At 35.7% G+C, this 19,793-nt stretch overlaps 2 protein-coding genes across 7 annotated transcripts; one reads left to right on the top strand and one right to left on the bottom strand.

Annotated features, from left to right (window-relative positions):
* The first annotated feature begins 2,213 nt into the window (after positions 1–2,213).
* LOC132308915 (protein NUCLEAR FUSION DEFECTIVE 6, mitochondrial) lies at positions 2,214–6,810 on the top strand. Of its 6 annotated transcripts, none has more exons than XM_059807212.1 (4): positions 2,215–2,469; positions 2,582–2,703; positions 5,236–5,285; positions 6,564–6,810. In XM_059807212.1, the coding sequence occupies exons 1-3, from the start codon at positions 2,318–2,320 to the stop codon at positions 5,241–5,243; spliced, it is 282 nt and encodes a 93-aa protein (XP_059663195.1). In that variant the 5' UTR covers positions 2,215–2,317; the 3' UTR covers positions 5,244–5,285; positions 6,564–6,810. The 6 variants fall into 6 exon arrangements, with proteins under 6 accessions (XP_059663191.1, XP_059663193.1, XP_059663195.1 ...); XM_059807213.1 differs by lacking the exon at positions 6,564–6,810 and adding an exon at positions 6,142–6,538; XM_059807211.1 differs by lacking the exon at positions 6,564–6,810 and adding an exon at positions 5,650–5,916.
* A 1,039-nt stretch (positions 6,811–7,849) lies between these two features.
* On the bottom strand, positions 7,850–19,584 carry LOC132308914 (probable aminotransferase TAT2). Its single transcript, XM_059807206.1, has 7 exons — positions 19,043–19,584; positions 17,734–18,073; positions 17,439–17,657; positions 17,212–17,271; positions 14,095–14,250; positions 13,924–14,017; positions 7,850–8,589 (listed from the first exon to the last, which is right to left on the bottom strand). The coding sequence occupies exons 1-7, from the start codon at positions 19,309–19,311 to the stop codon at positions 8,471–8,473; spliced, it is 1,257 nt and encodes a 418-aa protein (XP_059663189.1). The 5' UTR covers positions 19,312–19,584; the 3' UTR covers positions 7,850–8,470.
* Between the last annotated feature and the right edge of the window lie 209 nt (positions 19,585–19,793).

The following is a 19,793-nucleotide window of genomic DNA, read 5'->3' as shown; positions in this document are numbered from 1 at the left end:
GAGGGGTTGCCTAATTGGCAGTGGTGGATGAAACTTATCTTTGTTCTCCTGATATAGCCTCGCCAGAGTGACCTTCAGCGGAGTGATCAGCTCTTCCTCCCTGGACCTCTTTTCTGCCTTCCAGGAGGTCTGACGCTGTGGCTGAGCCTGCTTCTGCCTAATCTTTGCCTTGGACTTTTCCTCGGTCGATACGAGCGATGCTGTCCGAGCATTGGCTGCCTCCTCTTCTTCTAGGCGCACAAAGCCGTCGGCTCTTTCATTGAGTTCATCTATAGTCGTCGGCGTATTCACTACCAGACTGGTATGGAACGGAGTGCCACGTGTCATGGCTAACTTGAAGGCTTGAACCGCTGTAGAAGGGTGGCATTCGATCACCATACTCTTAGTGAGATTAAACCTGGTGAGAAAAGCCTGTAGACGTTCATCTTTGTGCTGTCTCATTGTGAATAGGCTTGAGATGTCCTTCGGCGGATGCTTGTTCCCATAGTACTGGCTTATGAACCGATCGCACAGGTTTCGGAAGCTACCAATGGAGCTCCTAGGCAAGTTCTTGAACCAGCTGAGCGCCGGTCCAGCTAGGCTTGTAGGGAAACATTTGCACATTAAAGCGTCGTTTTCCGTATTCAGGGCCATCTTCAACTGGATATGGTACACATGATCGATCGGATCGGTTGTTCCGTCAAACAGAATAAATACTGGCATAACAAACTTCCTTGGATGCGGGGCATTCAGGATCTCGTCAATGAATGGTGAATCAACCGTTCGAGCCGCGGATCGGAGTGCTTCATTCTCTCTTTGGCGCCCAGTGGTAGCTCTGTGAGCTACGGTTCTGCTCTCCGAACCGCGATGAGTGATTGTAGCCATGGAGGGCCGGTAGGATGGATCGAGCGACCGTTCCTCTATGATCTCTCTTTGCCAAGGCGACGCAACTTAGCGGCGATCAACCTCTATCGCCTCCTCTCGGTTGAACCTTTCCCGATGCGGATCGAAGGCCATGGCTTCGTTCTGTCTGATCTGCTCATGTCGCGGATCAACGTGAGTCGATCCTTCGTGATCCTCAACTCGACGAGCATTTGGCGGCAAATCATCCATCCTCCTTTCATCACGGTGGAGAGCTGACTGACTGTTCTCGTCCTGCTCGCCTTGATGCGCGATATTAGATTGAACACCTCCTTCACCGGCCGGAGGTGGACGCGAAACCGCGGGCATTTGCTGATGTTGCATTCCAGCTTTCAATTCTGCATTCTCTTTTTTGAGAGCCTCGATCAAGTTCATCAACTCCTCAAGCTTCGTTTGCTGAACAACCTCCATCGGATTGGAGCTTTCACCTATCATTATTCCTGAACGGAGTAAAGGCATTAATCTCAAGTTCGTGAGTAGTTCCGAGCTTCGTGAGTGGGAATTTTTCAGATCTGGTTTCGAATTCTCCGAATTATGCTCACGGTTGACGAGATCTGAATTGTCCGAATTCTAAATCCGTCAGATCCTGCCACAATCGAACAACTCGTTGTTGCGTAGATCTGAAGCCACTTCTGCCAAAGCAACAGGAACTAAAATTCCTCCAGAGTAGGTCACAATCGCTCAGATCTGGATCCAACTCCCAAAGATCGAGTCTCGATCCCCCGGATTGGTCTGAATCCACGCGATATTAATCATTGATCAACCAATCTTCCACGCTTCCCACAGACGGCGCCAATTGAAGATACAAGAAATCCCTCTTCTCTTTCTCTCTCTAGAATTCTTGCATTTCAACCCAAAAAAAATATCTCCTCTATTCTTTCCATTACTTCTCCTATTTATAGATATTTACAAATGTCGATGGACTGCTGGATCTAGGCTCGTTCCTCCATGAGTTTTGGTCATCTTTGATGGGCTTATTCGCGTTCGGCCCATATGGCAGTGTCTCTCTATGGGCCTGGCCCATCTGTACGGACCGGATGTCGCGTTTGCAAGTCATATCTGGCCCATGTCATCTCGGGCCTCCTCAGAAACAAAAGATGGAAAACGAATAAATCATATCTTCGTAGATTTAGAGGGTTATAAAGAAATAAATTAATTGAGATTAAAATATAAATTATTACATTTTTTTCTTTTTAGTTTGTTAATTACTAGGAAATTATAATTTCGTGAAAACATGGTTTGTAAACGTGGAATGTGACAATGTGTCATGCTTAGAAAAGTTTGTGATATTTACATACCTTCACCCAAATAGGGTTTAAGTCCACCTCATAGTCAGCCCACCTAAAAACCCTGCACTTCACTGAGAACAGTACCCCTCTCTCCAAAACAAAAATTCTCACCCCTTTTCTGATCAGAAATGGCCGTCACTGCCGCATCATCCGTCGCCAGATCCGTTCTCCGATCAAATTCCCTCCGAAACGTGGCGGCCAGACTCGCCTCCCAAGCCAAAGCCGCTCGCTCACCGTTTCCTATGTCAGGCAGAAAACCTCTATCCCATCGAATTTTCAGGTAACTAATTTACATCTCACACTTACCTATAGTTATGTTTATATATGTGTGTGTTAGACATATATTGTTATCAATACTTGAGAATGTGAATATGGTATTATTATCTTTGAAGGTGTCCAGTTGAGTTGAGCGTTTGTGTGGAATCGATGCAACCATTCCACACTGCCACTGCTTCGTCATTGATGACTTCAATGCTCTCCATTTCTAGCTGCGGTTATGGCTGGGTTCCAGAAGGTATTTTTCGTTGGACCATTCCTAAAAAAATGTTTCTTGTAGAGTACTGTTTGATAAATTGTGGTGATTTACAGTTTTAATACGAGTTGATTCAGTTGGACGAATTACTTGGTTAATAATCTGTTTTGTTAATCTTTGTTAGTATAATATATATGTATATATATAATTAAAAAAAAAAAACCAATATTATATGGGTTTTGGTCTAATTTTCATTGTGATTGATGGATATAAAGCAGTGTTAGTAATGCTTTGATGGTGAATTATGTTGTCCATGTGAAATGGAATACATGCTATTGCATTTTCAAATGAATGGATGTGTCAAACATGAAATGTTCCTGATGAAAACTACATGTAACACCTTAAAATAAGGTTAATCTTTTCCCCCCCTTTTTTATTAAGTTAAATTTCAGTAAAAGCACAAAATGTATACACTTGGAAACATACTTAAAGTAAATAGTGAATGGTCAGAGTAATAAAGTAAATGGGGAGCTAAACAATGTATACTTAAACTAACAATATTGATATTTCTACTCCATCAGAAAACCTCTTATTAACTTTCAAATAATCCACCAAAGACATAACGTTAGTGAGCAAGAAGCCTGCCACATGATCATCAGATCATGTCTGTCTTCACAACCCTATAACCTCTCCTACTGGCGAGCACACATACTACTACTCTAAGCATCACCAGTAACCTCTGTATAGAGTAAGCGAAATTTCCCTTATTTCTTGAAGGTAACTAACTTCATCCTGGTTGTACATGCAGCAACTATTGACTACAATATGACGTCCTTTTATGGTTGTCAATGTTGATAATTTTTCCGAATAAACATCCAGCCAACAGAACACCACCTTAGTAGGACCATGTGTGCCCACATTGCCTTCCAAGGATCCAGCATGGCCTCCATGTAGCACATCATTAAGAAAACTTACCTCAACTATCCCTCCCTCAATCTATCCACCACAATGTATCCTTCTTTCTCTTGGCACTGCATGAGCATATAACCTACTCAAGAAAGCATCGATCTCCTCCAATTCCCTGTCCTACAGCGGTCTATAGAGATGAGCATCATGAGCATCATATTCTCCTCCATTTTATGTGAAATTGAGGCAATCTACCACCATAGCCAGCTTATCTGCAAAATAAGGGAGTCATCACACCATGGCATCCAAATTCCAACTGTTCATTTAAGTGACTAATTGCTGCCATGCCATACATTTTATGTGAAATTGAGGCAATCTACCACCATAGCTTGCCTATCTGCAAAACAAGGCAATTCCAACTGTTCCTGTTAGTGACTAATTGCTGCCATGGCATCCAAATTTTACGGTACCCCAGCACTGTTGCAAGAATCCATTGAACCAGGCTCTTTGTCCAACTTTTCAAAGCTTCTACCCCTTTTCAATGAATTGTTTCTGAACCTACTCTGTTGTCCTTATGTATTATGCTAAAATCCATCCAATTTATTCTACACAGTTACTGAGGGTTTCTAAGTTTTTGTAGAATTCACCAACCACTGCTGATGTCCTCTTCTTTGCTCCTCCCCATTCACCACAACTTTCAATGTGATTGCCTCATCTGTGGCTGTTTGCAAGCTTTGAATTTTGTGTTTTGTCTTCTTCCTTCAGTCAATGACGGCTAGACTTCTTCCTCCAACTATCCTGCATAAGAGCAATCCTCCCAAGCTGTGCTTTAGAATTTTCCCTTCTGACTGCTTCTGCTGCAGTCAAACCTAGCATCTCTTGTTTGGTACATAAAGCTTTGATCTCATCTCAGTCACTTTGTATCTTTCCTGCTACAAATTTCCAAATACCTTATTCCACTTTTTGAAGTTTGTCTTTTACATCCTCAAAGTTCAAGCTGAACGTGGATGCAAAGTTCATACTGGTGTGTGGTGACATTACTTTATGTGACGGATACCATTCTTTGGCTTGCCCGTTAACATTCAGGATGGCCCAAATCCCGTTTCAGCTTAATATTTTAATTTTAATCCCATTTCTGTGAATGTTCTCACATTTTTAGAGGTCACTAGAAGCCCTTTAAACAAGATTTAATGCCTTATCCCACTAATAACCCTTTTGTAACTGAAGAGTCCAAATGAAGGAAGAAAGGATTCTGGTAATTTTTAGATTACGTTAATTCATGAATCAGTGTTTAAAGTGAAGGTTCTTTCTCTGTAGCCCTGAGAAGGATTTGGTAATTGGTGAGGGTTATCTCGCCTTGTGGTTGACATTTGACCAATTACTGGTAAGCTAGCCTCCTATGTTTACTAAACCGAAATTTAGTACCTAATAGCTTTTTCTGCAAACAATTTTGGTCAGATGTAACAAGATGTAAATACTTTATCGATTCCACATTGGAGTATATTATGATAATCTTGATTCATTCAATCTCATCATCTTCTTTTCTTTTTAAACCCGACAGTTATGGTGAAATTTGTATTTCCTTTATGGATGTATAGTTTCTTTGTATTCAACTGAGTAGTTACTGGATAGGTTGCCTAACCAATGGGTTTTTTATTCTTGATTTAGGTATCTAGCAGTAGGACCCTCCTTGATGTCCTTTTCCTCTTGAATTTTTGGTGAGTTGGTATATGCTGGATGTTGTCTTAAGAGTCATTTTCAGTCACTTGAGGGTTCCTTATGCTCAATGGTAGCTTTTGTAATATCAGGATATCAAGTTGTTAGGAGAAATTCAAAGTATACATCATTTCTTCAAATTTCGGTTCTTCGATTTTTATTTTATTTTTTATTTATTATTATTATTATTGTTTTCTCATTGATGGAGATGTTAGGTCCCTTATATAATTTTAATAGTATTAATTATGCTCCTACCTTTCACCATTGCTATTATTTTCCGTCTTAAAGATAAGTCAGTTTTCCATACTCCTATTTTATCATGTTTTTTTTATAAAGGAGTGCGTACTTCTTTTTCCCTTTTTGTAGGCCTTGACAAGACTAGATGAAGATGGAGAAGCAAAGAGAATGACTTGGATTTGTTTATGTTTTTAAGCTTTCAAAAAATAAGTAGGTACTGGTTGCTTCTCCAGTTTTAGCCGTGTTGATCACGAGTAAGCATGAGTTTATCAGATTTAAATTGACAGCTTTAAATGGAGGATGAATTTTTATTTTATTTTTCTTTTTTGTTGTTGTACAATTTGTTAAAGGGGTTTCTTGATTAATTTCATGCGGTACTTCATGTGATGTGTGCAACGCTTCTCTAAATTTTTTTTTTCTCGTGTAAATTGGTTTTATTTGTCTTTTATATTATTGTCATAATCCTGGAATAATCTATCACATTTGTTTGGCTAAAAGAAACCGGAGATGGATCATTTGGATGTGGTTGTGCACAAACTATTGTAAAAGTACAACTTCAATTTATAAATACATATTTTAAAATGGTCACTGGTAAACTTACTATTATCTGTATTCAATCAGTTTGCAATGATGATGTGTGATATGTATTCGGACGATGGCAAAGTTCTATGTACAAACTTTCTACATTCTAAGCTGTGACAACTGTCAAGAGGTTTGAATGAGCTGCCGAAGAATCAAGTTGGATTTCATGAGATTCCAAATCTCCTATATTTAGTTGTTTTAGCTCTGGACTTCTAGATATTCCTTTATTTATCTGATGTTTGACCAAAATATATTTCTGATATTTTAGTGAATTTATTTTATTTTGTTGTTGTAGCTCAAGAATTTTAAATATATCTTTACTTATCTGATGCTTTTGATTTGTAACCCCATAGACATTTTCACGAAAATGTATTTCTGATATTTTTATAGTCACTTAATCCATTATTCTTTATTAAGTAAGATCAGCACAGCATGGTACTAATTTCTCATATATCGACCAGCTTGCATTGGTGATGTATGATGATGTCCAAAAGGTTTCAAGCAAAGTTCTCTTCCAAAATTCCCTGTATCCCGAGACACTGTTGATGGTGTAAAGGTTGGAGCGTTGAACAAGATGCCAATAGATGGCTGCATATTGGCATGCATCTTTTACGTTTTCTTATTTCAGTGTTTCAATTTTGGCTTTAGTCAAAAAGCCATGTAAGATTTAATCAAATGCAGCAATTGAAATGATTCATTTTGCGTTTTCTTTAGAATTTTTTTGGTGGAGCTTGATCTTTTATTTTTTTCATCATAGTGCATGTGGCGGCGAGAATTATGTTGGTGCTGCCCCGTCGGTTTGGGGGCGGTTTTGGGGAACCGATTATGTAAATGGGGACGGTGATGGGGCTGCTTTGAAAACCCGGTGCGTTTTGAGGCGGTTTCGGAGAATAGTTGCCCCACCTTGTCCCGAATATACTATAAATTTATTAAATTATCCTTATATATTATAATATATTACTAAAATAAGGATGACAAAAATCTCAATCCCAATGGGACCCACTTCGTTTGGGGCGGTTTTGAGGAATCGATTTTGTAAATGGGACAGGGATGGGGCCGTTTTGAAAAATTTGGTGGGTTTAGTGAAAAAATTAAATGGGGATGGGAATGGGGAATGAGATCCCCGCCCCAAACCGTCCTATTGCCTTCCCTAACTTTGTCCGGCTGCATGGAATTGGAGTCTTGGAATTGGTATCGAAATTGGAGAAAAGTTTGATTCAATTTTTTAGAGTTATTTTTTTTCAATTTTACCAATTTCGATTTTATAGCTTCAATTCCATATAGTCGAGCACTACTTAAGAAGTTTAGACACTCTCAATTTATGGTGAGACTTGGAAAAAGAAACAAAAAATATTATGATTTGTTTGAAACAACTTGATATTGAAAAGAATTGTTTCATACGAAATTATTTAGTACAAAATATTATGATTTGTTTGAATCAACGCGATATTGAAAAGAATTGTTTCATAAGAAATTATTTTAGTACAAAGCAATCCAACATTATTTCTATTATTTGAGTGGGCTACACGACTTATTTTTTGCCATTACGATACGTTTTCTAGGTGGTCTGTCCATCGCCGCACATTTGGATTGAAGTTTAGAAATAAAAGAAAGGACATATTTTCCTTTCCCTTCCTTTCCCTCCTACTTGCCCGAAGACAATAAAAAGATTTGTGTCTGCTGTCACTTACCCAAAGCAATCCTCTTTATTCCGAAGCTTGTTACTGTGTAAAATAAGACATGGAAGTAATAAAGTGCAAAAACATAAATAAATTAAAAATCATGAATACAAGCTTGGTTGATTTTCATACATTTATTAAACATCCAACTTCATGTAAACTGGTACTGATTGGCTACGTGAAATACTAAAATCACGAATTTGGATGTTGGTGCACTAGCAACTGCTGGAATCTTTAGGGCTATAATCACATGTCCATTTTAAGAGTAATTGTATAACCAGATGCCCATTTTAAGTCTCTTAAAGAGCTTGAAAACAGCCATCATGCCCTGTTTATACAAACCTAACAACATGGATCTTTGTGGAGAAGGGGCAAATTGTGTACAAGAACCACTGTTAAGAGAGCCATGGCTAAAATAGACTCAATGTTGAACTTGACATGTCTCGATATTTAAGGGAGAACAAGTTTTGTGGCTTGTGTTACAAATAAATCTTACAGAGTATCCCCATGAGATATGAGGAATTATTGAGAAACACTTATTATTTCATCTGAAGGGAGAATGAGATCCAACGCGAAGTTGTTGATGAGATCTGAGATCCAACGCGAAGTTGTGGATCACAACTACATTACCCCCTTTGTTATCCTACATACCTTTAACTTTGACACATCATCAAAGCAGGTAGTGAAACTTAGTTTTTCTTGGCATGCCTTTCGTAGAAAGCTTTTATTCTACCAAGACCTTCTTTAAGAGATGATGGCTCAATGGCAAAAGTTATGCGAAGCCAATTCCTTAGACCTACAGCAACTCCTGCAAAAATGGAATTATCAGATGACAATGATTAGTATAGTTAGCAAAACACCAACAGTGACAATCCGAAGTTTAGTTGCACACAGTTCTCTTAGAGGATTCATAATCAAAATTACAGCCATACATTCCTTAATCATGATGACACCAAGCATTTAAATTTTACTGTTGATATCAATTTTGAACGGGTAGACCTTGCTAAGGCTGCGTTTAGTAATGAGAAACGTTTCTTGTTTTCTGTTGTCAACTTCTAAAAAGGCAAATCGAAAACAAAAATCGCGTTCAATAAAATGTTTTTGTTTTTGTATAACAGAAAACGTTTTCAATTTTTGTGAAGAAAAGAGAGAACATCCAAATGATATTTTTTACGTTTTCGACAATATAGCAAAGAAACGTTTTCACTAATGTTAGTGCACAGGCAGTATTCATTTCAAATAAAATTCATACTATATACTACTAAGTTGCATATTCAATGTTAATAAAAATATATATTTTTAATATAGAATAAATTAAATATTGTATATTATTTTTTATTTGATAAAAATATATTTTAATATATAATATATTAAATAATAATGTAAATGATTTTTTGTGACAAAATAATTTTTGATATAGAATATATTGTTATCAAATTATTAAGCAGTAGATATTTTATATTAATATATATCATATCTATATTGTATTATATGTAAATATTAAATTATAATTAATTTACAATATTATAACACAATATATATTTTTTTACATATAAGATATATTATTTAATATTTTTTATTCATAATAAATTATCATATGCTAAATATATTATATATCACAAAATAAATGTATACATCATGCATATACATGTATTTATATACATAATTGGTGGGAATGTTTTTGTCTTGGTATATCTAATTTTGTACTTATAATGTATTGGGTATTTTTAAGATTTATAATTTTAAATTAGATTTTCTAAATTTTGGTTTTTTGATATTAATGGAAGCAAGTGTCGTGCCTGAGTGGTTGGGTTGCTTTTTGTGTCCGAGAGTTCGTGTTTAAGTCATCTACCCTCCCCTCTAATCATTAACTCCTAAAATTCTTGCCATGAAAAAAAAAAAATAGAAATGAAAAAAATAAAAAATTTAAAGAATATTATGTACATTTTGTAACAAATATGTTGTATTACTAAACACAATTATTGTTTTATGTTTTCAAATTTGTAGCAACAAGTGTTAATAAACATCATTTCTATTTTCTATTTTCACTCAAGAAAACAAAATCATGTTTCTACTTTCTTAAGACTGCAAAAACAAGAAACGAAAACGTTACTAAACACACCCTAAATAACAACAAAGAAATGAATCTCGTGACAATTGTTCCTCTCGTGAAATTATCCATGCTATTCTGCTAGTCATATTTTTTTGAAACTGAACAAAGTCACTTTCAATTTTTTGGCAAACAAGTGTATCATGTTAATTCCACAGCTGTTTCTATATGTAACCACCATTTCTTCTGAAAAGTTGTTCCAAACCATGGTTTTTTTTTTTTTTGTGTGGAAAATATGTTTAAGTGGTTAAAACAAGGCATATCAGTTCCACCTTTATCCTAGTCCTTGTTAGTAAATTAAGCAAAACTAATGACTGAATCACACAAGAATCGAAATGCTCTGAAATTTATAATTGTTGGGATAATCTGGAAGAATAACACATTTGGGGCCATAAGCCATAAGAACCTGTGCCAAATGGATGATGAAAAAACATGGAAAACTTAAGTTTTCTAGAAATAGTAAATGAAAAAGGAAAAGAAAAAACAACCAGGTTCTATCCATTTCCACATTCCACTATTATTATCAAAGTTAAGAGTTTGTCTATTCAACTATTTTACTTTGAGTTACTAGTAAGCCTCTGCAATTTATGGACTAACTATCAATTGGAACATAGTAGTGCAACAAAATGTAAAGAAAAGTTATGGACCCACTAGTGGTACTTTCAATCTTCAAACTAAGAAGAATTGTACCCTCAAATTTAGTGCAAGTTCACTTGTTCTTTAAAAGGGGTTTTTGAATGTTTTCAAGAGTCTAAATATGTTTTGAAAACCTTGGAACATGAGTTAAGTGGGCCTTGAAACAATACCATCATGAGGTGTGGTGTTGAGTTAATTTATCATGCCTGTTAGTATTTTAGAATATCTCACTCCACACTTGGAGTTTCAGGATGACTTTTATATGGTCAAAACCTAGATTCAGATAAAATTTCCAATAATATATTATTTGCTTATTTTCGAGTTCGTTTGGCACCTCAACGAACTCTGGAAAGTTGGATTTTCGAAGTCCAACCGGTTGGGAAAAGTCCAACTGATGGGACTTGTCCCGCTGCCTCCAAATTTGCACATTTTTTAATAAGACTTCAGCTCCTTTTTCAACCAAACTTCTTGAGACGTCCAATAGGATCTTAAAATACTTTTTCCTACTTCTATTTGGACTGTCCTATTTATAAAACTCCTCTTTTCTCCAGCTCAATACATAAGAGACGCTTTTGAGAGAGTTTTTGACAGAAAATTCAACATTTATTTTTCTTACTGCTTTTCTTTATTTGTGAACACACACTATTACACGAGTGTCATTAGGGTAATGTTCTTCATCTGATTAACGGCATAGAGAGTTTTCTGCAATTCATGTTGGTTGATCAAAGTTGCAAGATTCTTCCTTCATTTTTGCATTTGTGAGTGAAAAGGAACGGGAGTTCAATCACTTGAAGAAGCCAATCATTTCAACTTGATTGCGTTGACATGGATTGGTGTTGCGGATGGTTCTGAAGGCACTGGGATCAGAGGACACTCAACGTCGGGGGCAAATCAACGGTAGGTGATTCCGAAGGCACTGGAATCATAGACTCGTGTAGAGTAGTTCCAAATAGGGGTGCACAAAAAATCGTTGAAACCGGTTCTTTTACGACTTGGTTCCGGTTCCGATTCTAAAATAAAGAATCATTAGTTTACGGTTCCAGTTCCAATTCTAAGTCAACTAAGACCGAACCGAACCGTAGACTATATATATAATAATAATAATAATAATAATAATATATCACATGTAGCAAATATAAGACCACTCACTAGTGCACAATTATATTTTAAAAAATGATGAAAATAATTATCAAAAGCGAACTGATTCCGAACCGAACCGGTCGGTTTGAATCGGTCTAGTTCCAAGCCTCAACGGTTCCGGTTCATTTTTTTTAGGAACCCTTGGGATCAGTTCGGTTCCAATTTAGCTTGGAACTATACTCAGTGTACTAAACCGGACCATGTGCACCCCTAGTTCCAAAGGCACTGGAATTCGTTGAAATCTTTCGTATCACACTGGATTGTTTTCCACTTAAAAAAAAATCCTGGTGCCATCATCTCTTGCTCTACTTTACTTATTTACTGCTTTTGTATGTTTATTCTAATTCGGTAAAATTAAAATAATCTGAAAATCAATCAAAAGAGCAAGCTAGACCTATTCATTCCCCTGTAGGTCTTTCATCTGAGATCAAACCATTCACACCACTTCAGCACCGCACAACTCACATATTGCTAGAGAAACAAAATGCGGATCTCAAATTTTGAAATAGATCTCAAGAAAAGGTGCAGTAACAGAGAATGTATTGGATTCTTTTAAAACTTCCTCGCAGAAAGAGAAACAAACAAAAGAAATCATTGATAATTATTACAGCTCACGAAGGTGAAAAGCTGACGAAGGTGTCACATGTACATTAGAAGAAATATAAAAAGAAGAAGGAGAGAATTGTATAAAGGCTTGAATGATATGTATAATATGTAAAGGCTTCAATGAGATAAATCACCCATTCACGGCTCTAGTATTTATAGATAAAAAGAGAGCACATGCTCATTTTTTTTTTTTTTCCTAGTTGGTATTCACACACACTCGTCTCTTCTAAGACTTGAACCCCTGATCTCCTTTTGAGAAGTAAGAAGCTGATACCGCTAGGCCACTATTACAATAAAGGAAACTAAATCAAATCTAAATCAAATCACAACATATTCTAAAGCATATTCTATAGTATAATCAAATCTCTGCTAATATGGTAAGTCATTCCATAAATCGTGACTATCATATCTGCTAACACCCCCCCTCAAGTTGGTGCGTGGATATCTGAAACGCCTAACTTGGACAATGCATTCTCAAACACAATCTTGCTTACACCCTTTGTAAGAATGTCTACAAGCTGTTGAGAGCTTGTGACAAATGGAGTGCAAATCTGACTAGCGATGATTTTCTCTCAAATGAATTGTCGATCAACAAATCAAAAATGTCTCCTTAGACGATAAACAATTAACAATGTCTCCTCAGACCATAAAAAACCAATCATGTCTCCTCAGACCATAAACAACCAACAATGTCTTCTCAGACCATTTCCCTTCATACACATGTTTAAAACATGCAGATGGAAGAATCAACAATGTCTCCTCAGATCATTCCCCTTCATACATATGTTTAAGCAATGTAGATGAAAGGGTCAACAATGTCTCCTCATACCATAAAAAATAATAAATAAAAATAATAAATAGATAAATAAAAACCTACTATGTCTCCTCAGACCAAAAAAAAGAAACAATTATGTCTCCTCAGACTGTTTCTGAATGGGTGGTGCCAAACACACAACGCCCTCATTGAGGTCGGACCACCCTGCCTACCCAACACCTCCCGGATGGGCATTAGACCATTTCTGAATGGGTGGTGCCGAACTCGCAATGTCCTCATTGCAGTCGGACCACTTTAACTCTGATACCAACTGTAACGGGTGGGCGCTTACCCATTCACCCGAAAGCTTAAACTATTGGGTAGTGTTGCATACCTACCCATTTATACCCATTCATTTTCCTATCCAGATCTGATGTGGGACAAGCTCTCTCTTGTAACATTCGCCCCCAGCTAAATTTGCAACGCCCTCGTTGCGACTCGAGCCACCCTATCTAACCAGGGTGAAGACCCGGACGCCATCCGGGCTGCACGCTTGGCGTGACACTGGATCAAGGAATGGGTGTGGCTCCAAGAAGAAATATAAAAAGAAGAAGAAGGAGATAATTATATAAAAGGCTTGAATGTTATGTATAATATGTAAAGGCTTGAATGAGATACATTTCTCATTCACGACTCTAGTATTTATAGATAAAAAGAGAGCACATGCTCATATTACAAGAAAGGAAACTAAATCAAATCTAAATCAAATCACAGCATATTCTATAGCATAATCAAATCTCTGCTAATATGGTAAGTCAGTCCATAAATCATGGCTATCATATCTGCTAACAACATGATTAAATTAACTTTAGAAACTTAAACTGTTAGCTTCTTACCTGGTAGAATAATCACAGATTCCTCCTTAGCAAGCTTGACACAGAAGTCCAAATCATCATTGATGTCTTCCAGTGTTGACAGATTTAGTTTCACCTGAAATAAAAACATTACTTGTGATAACAGATAACATTTTGAATCACAAAACAACCTCAAACTTGCTACATCCTCACCATTACAAACATAGATCCTTCAGGTTTGCTTGGGCAAGTAATGCAAGGGATCTCCTTAATTGTATCATAACAAATGTCTGCAGCTTCTCTCAATATATTAACAATTTTCAAAAAGAAATCCTTCTGCGTTTTCTCAAGGATTTGAGGAACAGCACCCTGATGATTCAAAGAGTTTAATATCATCCAAAGTAAAAAGTTTACAAATAGTTTACTTATAAAGAAAAAAAATGTGATTAACAATTGTCTGAAGCAAAACAAAAGCACAATACATACATATTCTAAAATAAGTTTACTTATACAAATGAGGATCAAGCTAGAATTTGTTCTGCTGAGAGGCATCCAACTAATAGCAAAGTTGTGTTAACAAATCATCATTCATACCCGTTCGCAGAATATGAACAACAAATAAAACAATTAATAAACTAACCGTAGGCTACTTCACCTGTACTTGAATTTTCATAAGAAATAAACCAACCATTAGCATTTGGCAGTACAACCATTATTCTTTTTTTTTCCCCAGAAGGTTTGTACAACCATGATTTTTCTTTCACTGACCATTAGCATTTGCCAATATTATTCTGTTGTTAACATCTATCAAAAGCCAAAAGCCTCATATTATTTAAATTATAGCATGCAGCATTTGTTGCCCAAGAAATAGACTAATAGTTTTAGATGTCTATATAAAAATACTTTTTTTGAAATTATAGCATGCAAGAATTTGTTGCCCAAGAACTAGACTAATAGTTTTAGATGTCTATATAAAAAGACATTCTAAAAGGGAGAACTAGAATAAACCCAAGAACTAGGTAGAAAAAAATTTAATGTGAAATAAGATAACTGCATGTATTAAAAGAGTAGCAAAAAAATTGTTCTGGGAGACAAACAAACCAAGAGTCTAAAAAGTTTGGTAAAAAAACTACAAATAGAGAAACCATTAAAAAATAATAAAAAAATGCCAATAAGGAAGTTAAAAAAGTAGTAAGCAAAGCGAATATGATGACCTCTATTCTAAATTAGACACAAAAGATGGGGAGGAGAATATATAGCATACGATGACCTCTATTTAAATTAGACACAAAAGATGGGGAGAAGAATATTTATATATAAACTAGATAAACATATGATGATTTCTATTCTAAATTAATGCAAATTTAAGGGTTTTGGTCAAAGTTGATGAAATTAAAGAAAGATGAAAAAAATTAACTTGAGAAATTGTTCATGAAATCATCAAGAAAATTCAGGCTTAGAAGAATATAGTAACCTCAGGAATAATAAGTTTTTTTGTAGGGTAAAAGAGTGCGAGGTTTAAAAATGCATTAAAGAAGATGAAATCAAGAAGTTCTTGCCTTTTTTTTTTTTTTTTTTTGATAAGTAAAATCAAGAAGGGTTTTAGGGTCAAATGGGGTTCCTATTGACGTTTGGAAGTGTTTAGGAGAGAATGACTTGTCTTGGGTAACAAAATTGTTTAATAAAATAAACACTAAAAAAAGCCTAATGAGAGGCTCAAAAAAATTTGAATACCTATATATTAAAATGAAGGAGACATACAAAGTTGCAGTAACTATCGTGATATTAAATTAATAAGTAATTTTATAAAACTTGGGAGACTGGGAGAGTGATTGAACAAAGATTGAACAACGATTAAGATGAGAGATTGCAGTGTCAGAAAATCAATTTGAATTCATACTAGTGAGGTCAACGATTGAGGCTATTTATTCATTGAGAAAACTAATGGAAAAATCTGCATATGATTTTTATTGATTTAGAGAAAACCTATGATAGGGTACCTAGAAATCTAATATAAACGATTTTAGAAAAGAAAAGAGTCACAAAGGACCGCCAAAGGCTGTAGCCTCGTGGTACTTTCTCACCTTCCAAAGTAGAAGGTCGAGGTTCAAGTTTCCATAGGGGCAAGTGGGGGCGTGAGTGTGTTTATTGCCAAGGGAAAAAAAAAAAAAAAAGAATCAGAAAGGGATATATTGTCACAATAAAGGACATATAAGATGGATGTGTGACTATTGTTAGAGCAGCAGTGGGGAAACAATTGAATTTTCGAATTAATGTAGGCTTACATCAATGGTTAGCATTAAGCCCATACCATTTTACCTTTTTTATGGATGAGCTGACAAGACACATTTAAGATGAAATTTTATGTTGGTATGTTATTTGTTGATGATATTAGTTTGATTAATGAAACTACAGAAAGAGTCAGCACCAAATCGGAGGCTTGGAGGGAAGCTCTAGAATTAAAAGGGTTTAAGATAAGTACAAAATTAAACAAAACATACAGAGTGTAATTTAATAAATTTATAAATATAAATGAAGATTTAGTGAAGATTGATAAACAAGAGTTACAAAAAAAAAAATGAATATGTCCTTATTTAGGTTCATTTATTCATAATGAAGGAGAAATTGAAAATGATGTTAACCTTAAAATTAAGGCAGAATGGGTTAAATGGATTAGTGCATCTAGTATATTGTGTGATTGATATATCCGGTTAAAATTGAAAGAGAAGTTCTGTACAATAGTATTAGACCAGTTGTACTCTATGGGAGAGAAATTTGGGCAACTAGGAAACAACATATGCATAAAGTGAGCATGGTGAAAATGCGAATGCTGAGATGGCTATACGGTAAAATGAACGAACACAATCATGAGATGGTTGAAGTAACACAAATTGGAGATGGTTTGGACATGTGCAAAAAAAAGACCATTAAGAGTGCCAGTTAGGAAGAATAACATGGTCCACAAGGGCAATACTAAGAAAAAGATATGATAAAAAATAATAAATAAATAAATAAATTGTTTGTTTTTGTATTTACACATGAAAAATAGGCTTCTTATAGCCGAATTGGTTAGACATTGTTTGTGTTTCTTTGTTATTGGAGTAAATATTACTCTCATGTTATATTCTTATTAATACCTATTAACTAACTAGCATGAAATTGAAGAATTAGTTCTTACACCCTTTCAAGTGAATGGAACGACATCAATTCAGAATCAACTTTGTTGTAGTATTTTACAAAATCTAGCAGCAATTAAAAGGAAAGAAAAAACTAAGTATTGCAAAGTTTTTAAATATGTACTCAGAAAGAGCAACGTGAAGAATTAAGAACCTGAATGAAGGTTGCAGGGTCAGAGGATATGTTCAGAAAGCCCTTAATGCAATCAACAATCTGAAAAGAACAAAATAAAGATATGAATTGTTGTATAGAACATCATAGTGCACTTTTGATTATGATGTCCACTTTGACTAGTTAAAACCAGTCATTCTGAGTTGATTTATTGCAGAGGTAACCATCATCAGTATATAAATGTAGAGAGAGAGAGAGAGAGAGAGTACCCCATATTTCTGAAGGACGCCATTGGGATCATTTGTAACAAGCCAACCAAGTCGCCAACCAGGAACAATCCATCTCTTTGATATAGACCCAACTGTGACAACAGGTGCAATCGACCCAAACACTCCCATAGGTACGAATGGGTTACTTCCAAAGGTAAGATGGTCATAAACTTCATCAGTAATCACTAATATCCCAAGCTTTCTTGCAGTCTCAGCAACCTGAAAAGAACATACCATCAACACCTAAAGTTATAACCAAAACTAAGTAATTACAGAAGTACTACTATTCTCGGACCTTCTTCAAATGCTGGTACGTAAACACATTCCCACAAGGATTGCCAGGATTTATAATAACCATTGCGACAGTATTCTTATCTGCAAGAGCTTCAACTGCATCAAGATCAACCTCCCAACCTTTCTCTGGAAGAAGATCAAAGTGGCGGACTTCAAGATGGTTATATGAAGCACGAGCTTCATAGAATGGGAAGCCTGGTCTTGGAAATAGAATGTTGGCATTTGGTCGAGCAAGGACTGTTAATATAACTTCAATTGCTTGTGTACATCCAATTGTTAAAAAAATATCATCCGGTGAAAGCTGGTGTGGAAGATCTTGAGAAAGGTACTCTGCAATGGCCCTATCCAAAAAAAAAAAAAAAAAAATGTAAGAATGAAACTGAAAGGATGAATCTCATATTTTCCCATAAGCTGGCATGCTTTCTTTTTTTAAACAACAACAATAATAATCATCATCATTTCCTAACCACTTAATTGAAATGGAATATGTATTCAGTAGAATCTGTTATAAAAAAATTGTTGGATTCAGTTAAAAACAATGGCATTTAGAATATCAGTTTTCTCCTTCCAAAACAGAGTATAAAACAAATTACTTTGCAAAAGCATATTATGGTACTTTCCAGTTTACTAGCGGTGGAGGGACAGACTCCAACAGAATAGCTAGTAATTTCATGTTCTGTACTAGCTTTAATGAATTATAAGAGCAAGTTTAAGTCATTTTCATAGTACATACAAGAAAATTTGTATCTTTTATAAGTAATAATTGAAATATAAAAACTTACCAAAAAAAGAAATGTACAGTTTATAATTAGTTTCATCAGTCCCTCCTAACAGATATGGCCCTCCAACCAAAATGTGGACCCTATGTGTGAGTTAACCCATGGTGTGTGTTGAGAATACATTTATTAAAAAGGAAGGAATAAAGGCCTGGGAACAATTGACTGAATACTTTGGGAAAAATTGCAAATAAAAGGCAAAATTGCCTGTTCACTTTTTGGAAAAAATTGCCGATAAAAGGCTAAGTCTATATACTTCGGGAAAAATTGCCTTCACACGCATATATATAATTTTGTATATTAAATGCAAAACTTATTTAAACCCATATATAAATACGTTTGATAATCCTTTGACAGTAATAAATGAAAATATGAATGTGTTCAATACAAAATGAAAGTAAAAAATAAAACCAAATTATCAGCGTTTAGTATATAAATTTAGGCCTAGACGCATTACTATACTCTCGTAATTGTATAATTGCACCACACAATGCAAGTCTTAATGCGTTCGTTAATCCAGAAGAAGAAAATTACTTTCTTGCCGGAAGAACACCGACGGTTGGACCGTAACCGTTGAAATTGGCGGAGCGGAGGGCATCGACGACGGCGTCTTCGGCTATTTGAGTGGTCCGAAAGCACGGAAACGCCGATGGGTCCCCGTGACCGAGAGGAATTGTTGGTCTCTGGTCTGCCTGGTTGAGATTTGACATTATGGTGGTGAGAATACCTCTGATGGAGATAGCCGACGACGCCATCAGCTCTTCGTTCCTTCCGAAAGCCCATCTCACCGATCCGTTCTCCATCGATTCTCCTCCTTAATCGTTAGGGTTTACAGAGGAGAGAGAGAGAGAGAGAGAGAGAGTCAGAATCTAAGAATCTTCAACCTGTCAGTAAACAGCAACAGAAACTCTCTGGTCACGACCGACTGGTTAAGGGCATGGCATAGTCGTTGATGCAGTATGAATTTACTATTATGCCATTGATTACATATACAAGTTTTTGAACAAATCAAGCCGCCACCAGTAAGGACAAAAATATAGAAGACATTAGGTGTAGATGCCAAGTTATGTGCTTCACTAAAGCAGGGTTCGGAGACTATTATTTTGGGACGATGATTACGACATTCGTACAGCGTCATGAAATGATGTGGCATAATATACACCGTTTATTAAGTTTCAGATCGGAAAAACATGAACAATCATCATTTTACGTCAGAATTCATATTCAAATATAGATGAGAGAATATAAACAAATTTTTTTTTTTTTTTTTTCATATGAAGTATGA

Source organism: Cornus florida, unplaced genomic scaffold (genome assembly GCF_030987335.1).
Source record: "Cornus florida cultivar Cherokee Brave unplaced genomic scaffold, ASM3098733v1 CherokeeBrave_3.0.0_Hap2_Chr05, whole genome shotgun sequence".
NCBI lineage: Eukaryota > Viridiplantae > Streptophyta > Magnoliopsida > Cornales > Cornaceae > Cornus > Cornus florida.
This window is presented reverse-complemented; position numbering and strand designations above follow the sequence as displayed.